At 39.2% G+C, this 9,692-nt stretch overlaps 1 protein-coding gene across 2 annotated transcripts in view; it reads right to left on the bottom strand.

Moving 5' to 3' along the window:
* Positions 1-1,866: 1,866 nt before the first annotated feature.
* The window catches only part of DHX35 (DEAH-box helicase 35), a 31,178-nt gene continuing 23,352 nt past the window's right edge, over positions 1,867-9,692 (bottom strand). The window contains exons 19-22 of one of the 2 annotated variants that reach the window (XM_083801052.1): positions 9,562-9,643; positions 8,966-9,037; positions 6,565-6,703; positions 1,867-3,666 (exon numbers count right to left, since the gene is read on the bottom strand). In XM_083801052.1, the coding sequence (XP_083657178.1) occupies positions 3,622-3,666; positions 6,565-6,703; positions 8,966-9,037; positions 9,562-9,643 (338 nt within the window). In that variant the 3' untranslated portion in view covers positions 1,867-3,621. The remainder of the gene's footprint in view (positions 3,667-6,564; positions 6,704-8,965; positions 9,038-9,561; positions 9,644-9,692) is intronic. The other variant, XM_083801053.1, reaches the window with a different exon arrangement.

Raw genomic sequence — 9,692 nt, 5'->3', positions numbered from 1 at the left:
CCAAGCAAGCCAGCAGCTCAGTAACCAGTTGTTCAGCAGCAGTCAGAGGAGTAAACAGGCAAGGCACTGCAGTGAGTCACTGGGTGAACCAGCGATGAAGAAATTTTGCACCTATTTGCACCTTCCCTACAGATATCTCCGCTTCTCAGCACTTTTCCCTCCCTTATTCCCTACAATGGGGGTTCCTGACAGCTGGCCCAGCCCTCCCTTGTGGTCAGAAATGTCTTTCCAGAACACGTCTGGAATTACTGAAACTATTACTGAATCAATTCTAACGTGTTACAGCCCTGTCCTCCCTCATGCACCCTCCCCGTGGTAGCTTCGCTGCCCTGTTTCTCCATTTGCTGGAACAGGAAACTATTCACTGTTTGCACTTGCCCACAAGCTAGAAAAGATCTGAACCACAGGATCCAGAATGAGTCACACATATCTGACTCTAACAAACAACTTTAAAGATGCACACAACTTGACTTACCGCTTTTTTCCCATGCCCGTCTACCAAGTGCTTAGCGTAACATATACATAAAATCAACCCATCTTAAAATCGTATCCTGAAGTTTAGAGAACACTGCTCTGTGCATGCCTCAATTATGTATTCTATTCTCATTTTATTATCTTTACAATAATGCACTGAGTATTTTTTTTATCATAAAAAGTATTTTTTAATCATAAAGCACTAAGAAGTAATGGCAGATAAATCTCCCTAAGCACTGTATTTACACCTTTAATTTTAGTCAATAAATGCTCTCTTTCCTCAGATTAAACTTGCAGAGCTCTGGCTGTTTTCCTACCCCTTTAACGGAATTATTTTTAGTCTATAAGAAATACATTTCAATTAACAATGTCTTACCCGAATTTTTATTCTGATTTAGCATCATCTTATTCCACCACTGACAATACTAAAGTCACGAGCAGGAACCCTGACAGCACTTCCCCATGGACTTCAGTATAGCTTTTTTCCCCCCATAGTAATTTGAAATTGATGGATTGTAGGTTTACTTTTTAAAAACATTTATCTCCTTGTCAGTGGTGGCATGACTTCTATTTCAAACAGCATTTTAATTCAAGAGTGATATTTTAACATCGTTCCCTAAAGGCCAGACTTTAAATCTTAAACTGTTTCATAAACTTCTTTGCATTCATCTTCAAATGCCTCCAACCTCCCCCTCAATAGCACACCGACTGTTTATCCAGCAAAGAGCCAACAACAAGGCAGAGTTGCCCATCTCCTTAATCAAAGTTATTTAAAGCATATAGCTACGCAGACAGCTAGCAGAGAGCTGCAGGCCACAATTTTATAAAGTAAATACATTTTCAGTCCTTTCAAGTTTTGGGTCTCTGACTTCAAGCACCTTCAAAGGGTCCACGTTTCCGATGAAAGCCGTGCTCTCTCTCTAAAGATACCTTAATATGGATACTAAAAACACTTATTCTTGCCTACATCTCTAGTATAAAGTCTACGTGTTCGACCTGTGTGTGCACCTCCGGCAATCCCTCCATAGTCTGTAAAACTACCTACCCACTGTGAAGACAAGTCTCCATTTCTGTTTTTGTTTATAAGACCTATTGCACTCATTCTTATAAAAGTAGAATTGCTTGCAGCATGTTACAAAGCTTTTACATCCCTGGGTTCTGAACTTGGCACGAGTCACGAGTCACAATCATTCCAACAGAAAATTTTGCAGATGTAAAGGCAGGCTGAAGTACACCTGGAGAAGAGAGTTCAGACCCAGCTGAAATTCTGAAAGCAGCAAGTTATAGTGGCCACCCTCTGCACGCCAAGCACCATCCAGACCAGCACAGTACAGCCACCCAGTATGCTGGGAAACCACCCTCTAGTCAGCCTGAAGTAATGCACTCTCAAGCTTCCTTGATTCAATGGTTTTATTTTTCATAAGAATATTTCCAGAGGACGGAGCGACACAGACACTTTACAAGTCTTCGTATTTAGTTCTTTCTCTGATCCTTTAACAGAAAAAAACCTGCAAATTGATTATGTTTAATAAGTGCCAGCAATGCTCTCAGCTCTGGCTGGGAGACAGACCCTGCCCCAAAGAGCTTCCGTTCTAAGAAAGTAATACAAAGGTGAGGATCCCAGGGAAGACAACAAAGAAGGTGACATGGTTTGTCGTGCTGCTGGTGGCTTACGTTGAGACTGGTACATCTTTTTGTGCTGGCAACCAGTATGACGACACTGCATAGACAACACATCGCACATGACAGAACACGTTCTTTCTGCAGGTGTTTGCAAAGGAGAAAGTAAAAAGCTCTCAGAGTTTTCAAGGCAGTCCTGTTACGAGGAAGGCATTTACTCTACATAGAAATTTCTGCCTATTTACATACTGTTGCTTTTTTTTTTTTTAAAGAAAACAAAATCATAGCTAATGTGCCCAAAATATTAATCACATCAATTGCCTTACAAAAATAAAATTTTAAAACGGTAAGTTGTGCCTTTCTAAAATAAATATTGATACAGTAGGAAAAAATAAATACATGTATACAAGCTATCTTATTAAAACACAAAAATTACAGTTCTTTACTGAAAAGTAGCCATGGAATTCTGGTTAAAGCAGGAAGCGCTCATAGCATCCTTCTCTTGCAGTAACACATGCAGTCCCGGGCAAAGAACAAATTATTTTTCTTATTTATATGTATATATATACATACACATATATGTGTGTATACACACACACAGTGTTCCTTATTAGTAAAGTACAGAACATATTCATTATTTGCTGAATGAGACATTAGAAAACGTGTTCCCTGATGAAATTTTCTGGGATTTCCAAGCCGAAAGAGGCTAACAGCTTTTTCTTGTTAGAAAAAACAAAACAGAACAAAAAAAAACAGTAAAGCTCCATCTGCAAATCTGAATAACTTAACAAATGTATAGTCCCTTGACTGAGGAAAAAAAAAATCCTTCTTAAAAAGGCTGAGCTGCTTCTCTTCCTCCCCCTCCTCAAACAGCTATTCTCAAGTATGGAAATGAGACATTTTAAATATTATGCTACTTTCTATAGGACTGTTACAGCAAAGGAAGCAAGGGGCAGCTCAGCTTCAGGCAGGAGACTTTTACTGCTTGGGAGCACAAGCTGCACCAGTTCAGGATGGTCTGACATGAAATCAATGTTTCCATGGCAGTCCCTTGCATTTCAAGGGCGACTTCCTTGCCCTGAGCTACCTGCCGTCAGGAGTCAGTCTCAGTTTGGCCGGTAGTAGTCACAGTGCTCTAGGTAACAGGAGGCAGGGTACCCTATTCCCCACTCTCATAAGGCAGCCGTACCACTCCAGGAAATCAGCTTCCCTCTTGAAGGCTTTTTTTGTGGTCCTGTATGTCCTCTTACTTTTGTTTTTTGTTGTTGTTTGCCTATTTATTAAAAGGAGCAACATGCCTAGATTAACAACAGTGGTCAATTAGGCAAAGAATAAAACGTCCACAAAGCAAGCTCTACATAGGTTTACAATGTACTGGTCATGCATAAACCCCTACAGATCCTGGCAGGCATTTAAACATTTAACTTTATGTATGATCAAATTGGTACTGAACTAACTGCTGAATGGACTGTAGCCAGCTTCAAATCACTGGTAGGTTCTGCATCTGCTGTCACAAGTCATGTCAAATCAGTGGTCATCCACTTTAGCTCTTTTTGCTTTCAAGGAAAGATGCTACAAAAAGAAAAGAAAAACTTCTTAGCACATACACCACAAATAGAAAAAACGTTCAACTAGAACGTTTTCAGTTATTAATCATAAATTAAATAAATCCTTATACAAATATTACCCTTCCCAAGCCCTGCTTATTATTGATAGAGCTAAAATAAATACATAAAATCCATTAAATAAAAAGAAACCCACATGCATCCCAAAATAGTATTTTGGCTTGACATAAAATAGCATCTTCTAGTACTTCTGTATTGACTGCAAGCATATGAAGATTCCCCAGCTGAAGTAACTTGCCAACATGTGAAAATGCACAGAGAGATAGATGTGCTCCCAACAATGCATCTGCACAAACAGCAGGAACACATACACGAAGTACAAGATTTTAACTAATGTATTAACTCTGCAGCTGTATTTTCACTGGAGCTTTGAACCTATTTGCTCTTAAAGAAAAAGGCACGCAAAAAAAGTGCAATGGAAGAACATCCTCCAAAAGCACTGCAAAAGTTGGAATGAAACACAATTGTCTGAAACTGTAATCAGAAATATAGAAAAATAGAAAATATAGAAATAGAAAAATAAAGTCTTTTAACAGAGAATCTAATCAGTTCTAATTTGTTTTTTTTTTTTTTGTTTGAACATGATACAGGAATAAAAATCCTCAGATTTCAGAAATACTTAAGCAGAAAGATATGTTCTTCAGTACAAGAAGTCCGAATGACTATAATTCAGCATAAATTTTTGTGCCTTGCAATTGTTTGCATATACAAAATTGACATCTATAATTCAAAGCTTTACACAACAGATGATATATCTGATTTTCAAACATTTTTATAAATACACCCAAGCCTTTTGGCTGATGAGGATAAACAAACTGAGGCTGACCAAACTGCAAAAGTTTTTGAAAAAGTTTTCCTCAAAAATAGCACCACAAAAATAGCTTTGGTAGCTTCCCTTTACTTTAGGATGAACGCAGTGCTTACTTCATCCTGCAAACAGAGATCATCTCTATCAAATCTGAAGGATGGCAACACTAAGAGTTAGGTGATTTTATGGAGTATCTGCAACAGTGGTAATGCTGCCTTGGAAAACATGTTCTCTCAGTCAGGTAGGTAGTACAGTTCAAGACAACTCTTACTCACTCACAAAAAGCAATTCAAGTTTTGCCTGAATGAGTCACTGAATCACATTTCCCAACACCACCTATTTAAAGGAAAACCTCACACCGAGTTTTAGCCCATGGAGAGGTCATATCCTAATGAGATGTTGCGTTACATATGGGATGTTACAGCACGTAAATATGTGACTCAAAAGGATGAATTATTCCAGGAGCAGATTAGATAAAACAAGAATATTGGCTCATCTTTTTACACCATGCTTGCAGAATACATCTAACAGCAGCTAAAGACTCAAGGGACTACCCTGCAGGGTCATTACTACCTTTGTCAAATGCATTATAGAGTAAAAGGCAAAAAATACTCAGCTACTTAATAAATGTATTTATAGATGGCAAATGTCTGGATAACCGAGATGAATTATTCAAGCTCAGCATTCGTAAAAATAAGAAAAAACACCCTCTCAAGTCAATTATATGGACAGATACCAATTCTGTTGTACACTGTAACCACATAGATATGTTCTAAGACAATCCATGTAGCACAATGCACAATGTTTTTCTTTTTTTTTTAAACCAAAGACCCCAAGAAGCAAAAGAAAGCAAGCCTGAGATTCTAAAAAAAAGAGTCAAATAGCGTAGCAGATGTATAAATCAAACAACCATTTTTGCAACCTGGCTGCTCATACGCACAAACAAATCTCGTTTTGCATCAGTCTGATACGCAAGTGCATTTTTTCACTCAGCATTTTGGAAATAGTTCACTAATTCATATGATTAATATTAATCCCCATGGGAAACTCACATGCAAGAACAATTTGGCTATCTTGCCTGTACAGTATCTACATGTAATGTGGTATCAGAAGCTTCGGCATAAATAACAGTTAGATAATTGTGAAAACTGGATTGGCATTAAATATTATCAGTGAGTAAGTCTTGATTGATGAATTTGCATAGGACAGAGTAGCTAAAGAATGATAGGAAAAAGTGGTAACTGTTAAGAGATACCTGTGAAGAACAGAACCACACACAGGATTGTTGAGGTTGGAAGGGACCTCTGGGGTCCATCTGGTCCAGCCCCCCCTGCTCAAGCAGCAACACCTACAGCAGATTGCCCAGGGCCCAGTCCAAGCAGCTTTTGAAGATCTCCAAGAAGGAGACTCCACAACTTCTTTGGGCAACTTCTGCTAGTGCTCTGTTACCCGCACAGTAAGGAAGTACTTCCTGATGGCTAGACAGAACCTCCCGTGCTCCAGTTTGTGCCCACTGCCTCTTGTCCTGGCACTGGGCATCACTGAAAAGAGCCTGGTTCTGGCTTCCTCATGCCCTCCCTTCAGGTATTGATTAGATTTATAAGATCCCCTCCTGGCCTCCTCCTCTTCTTCTTCCTCTAGGTATGTATATCACACATTAGAGAACTTAAAATAAAGGTTTGCACAAATAGCAGCTATTCTTTGACATTCCGTGTTTTAACAGACCAGAGCTGACTTTTGCGGCCCTGAATCATGAGTAGAAGGCCTGGGATTTGCTCAAACATTTGCAAAGCATACAAAGACTTAAAATTGTGAAAAGCATGACCTCTGCCAGTCCTAGTGCTGCTCCCAGAAGTAATACCAACCACCTACATTTAAGTGTAAAATAGTTCAGGGTTTCATTTACTGGAAGAACATACTATTTTGTAACTTCAAGATCATGCCTGTTGGTTGGATACTTTTTGTATCATTACATGGATGACAAAAAAAAAGCCCTTAAAAGTTCAGATACAAGAGCAGTTAATACAGCAATGGTACCGTTTGGGCTTTATGCCGATTCCGTACCGTTCCTTGCTGGTAAAAATGAGGTGCCAGTTCCAAGAGCCATGCTGATTCAATGGCAGTCACATCTCTCATGTAGTATTTGGCAGTCTGTATGACTTCATTGTAGACTACCCTAGGAGAAAGAAAAGAAAACAGAATGTGCTATAAAGCAATGAGGGAGGCAGGTATATAACAGCATATTTAAATAATTTCACATGCAAGCTGCCAGAGGTAGTATTCACAGCACAACAAGAAAATCTGTAAGTTGTATGGTCTCTTACCTCTTGCCTTCCAGTTGTTTAGAGTACTCTACATTAAGACAATTTCTAGACTACCATTAAAAACAATTTCACATACTACCATGACAGACTGCTACAAGGTATAAAAAGAAAGAATGGGGCCAAGGAGACTCAAAGCGAATCTTTTGGAAGACAGAATATTAGTTATTCTGTAATATCAGAAGGAAGGTTGTCAAAGGCACCAAAACCCTGTGCCTGTAACAAGCTGGGCACAAATACTGCATGACTACCCCTGGTGTCTGCAAGCAAGATAAGGATTAGAAAAAGAAATCAGCTTCACACCCTGATAGGAAATTTAGAAACAAAGAGTCACGTGGACTCGTTCATTACTGCCTGCATGAACAGAACGGGCAACCCATTTCTGAAGATACCCTTCTGCAGGGAAAGTCATTTTTACCAAGGAAGCACAAACCGACGCTCTGAACAGTTAGTCACCAAAACCAGAAGTCGTTATCTGCCTTCTATAAACGTAAAGCTGCCGCAAGGTTTGTGGTCTCTCATTAGTTGGTATTTTGCTCTCAAAGCAAATAGGAAAGAGTCCAAAATTCTCTTCTCTGCCAAATGCAGCCAGACTCATGCTAAACAATCCAACTAAAGAGAAATCAAAGGAAGAGAAACAAGAACACACGATGTACACCTGTAACAGATCAAGAATTGAAGTTCTCAGTACAGGAGGTGCTCTGAGGCAGAAACAGCACTGAAAGCAGGGTTGCCAGGGAAGTTAAACTCCTGTCTTAAAAGATGCCCTTAGCGAGTAGGGTGTTGGGGCTGGCAGTGACAATACCACGCGGCCTTGGAAGACAGCTCCAAGAAATTACTGCTGCCACCAAACAGCCAGTGAAGCAAACAAGAGCTTTCAGGTTTTACCAGTTAAGGCTTCCAGCTATCTACAGTTCCGATTTCTTTATGTCTGGAAGTGCCCAAGGCTAGGATGGAGATTCTGCTCTGACCTCACTTAAAAACTCAACCCTGCAGTACTTGAGCCCTCTGCTAAGAGATTGCAGAAGGTGTGTGCTGGAGCAAGGAATTCTTCCAATATTTTTCTACCACTGGATTTTCTTTCCAGATGATTTTCTTCTCAATTTATTCCTCTTACTGTCTGTCACTCTCCCATAACAGAACCTCTTTCAGGATGTCATCTTCAGCAAGCTAAAAAGTTTCAGAAGTGTATCTGCAAAGCATTCTTTTCATCATTTCAAACAGCTTGTGTCTTATTTTTAGTAGCAATGACAGGAGGTTAAAAAATGGCAAAAAGGGGAGAGAAGCAGGCTGGTTTCATTGGCAAAATTTACTTTAGCTACACTCTGCTCAACTCAGCCCTGAAGAATCGGTCCAGTTCACACCAAGTGAGAGCTGGACTCGTTTCTATTTTGTGAGCCAATGTAATTGATGGCTAACTTCCAATCAGTTACGCTTCTGCAAACCATACGCACAAGGCGTAGGAGCCCAGTTCCAAGATAACAGATGACACAGGCCAAGTTTACCCTTCAAATTCTCAGCTATAGGACAAGAGTCCAAATACATCAGGTTCATCATGTTGATGTGGCAGTTGGGAACACATTTCTAGTTATCTGAGCATTTTTGGCATAAATAGAACTGTAATATCCCAGCTATTTTGAAAGTAAAACTATTAATGTCATCTATCTTTTAGACAACCATATCTCCTCTCAAAGGATTTTGGATCATGAAATTTATATCTAAGCCCTCTACCAGGAATCCAAATGCAAGTACTGCAGCATTTGACAGGACATTTACTTATTAGGTTTAATAAAAGCAACTTAACTCTAGCCGCACCTAGGTACAGAGACCACTCAGAGAACAATCTGCAGTGCAAGACGTGGTGCCTATTAATAGAGTCACTTGCCTCTCCTTTCCAGCCTCTGCAAGCTTTTTGATTGTTAAACATCATTGTATTTCCCTGATTTATTTGGATACTGCCTACAAAAAGTTGCAAAGGAAACACCAACCAAATTATCTCTGTGAGAACCATAACCTGCATTTATCCCTCTCTCCACAAAAAGTCATTCATGAAAATGTCTGGATGCTCAAAACGTCTTCTAAAGATCACAAAGCAAGTGCAAGTTGCTTTCACTTACCAGCGTGGAGGTTTCTCCGCATACAACACTGAAGTGGGGTGGATATGAAGCTCGTGGTCATCACGGATAGTCCTTGAAAGGAAGATATTATTTCAGACCAGGCACAGATTTATTATTTAACATTTGGTTGCTTCCATCCACAGTAAGACCGTTAACAAATGGCAACAGTGAAAGAACTGGAGCAAACTAAAAATATTCACATTTAATGAACAGGCTTTCAATTGAAGCCAGGCTTAAATCCTGTCAAAAGGAAAAAATGATAATTTAATGATCTAGAAGAAATCTATCTACATTAAATGAAATACTAGTGTTTCAGGCTTTTATTCAGTGCTCTGAAGCACTACAAAGATGCAGTACTTGCTTGTATAAACACAAGTAATTCCTATTAGTAACAGCTTCCTGCTATCAATAATTATATTTGCCAAAAAGAAGAGAGAAAAATTGAAGCAGTTTGAACATACAAATCTTCAAATATGTAGTAAATCAAGTGCCACATGTTTCTTACTACAAGTGCCTAGAAGAGCACCCATTTGTTGATTTATCCAGTCAAAGCTTTTAAACCAAGCAACAGTTGTAATGAAAGTACATATATTTACCTGTAAGCACCGGTAGAGTGGAATTTAGCTGCATTAGCAAAGAATCCAGAAACTATGCATCTCAAAACAGGATCTGGATCACCTGCAGAAAATAAATTTTTCTGTCAAATTCCTCAATGTAATGGCAAAAA

The sequence above is a fragment of the Anser anser genome (genome assembly GCF_964211835.1).
Source record: "Anser anser genome assembly, chromosome: 16".
In the NCBI taxonomy this organism is placed as follows: Eukaryota; Metazoa; Chordata; class Aves; order Anseriformes; family Anatidae; genus Anser; species Anser anser.
This window is presented reverse-complemented; position numbering and strand designations above follow the sequence as displayed.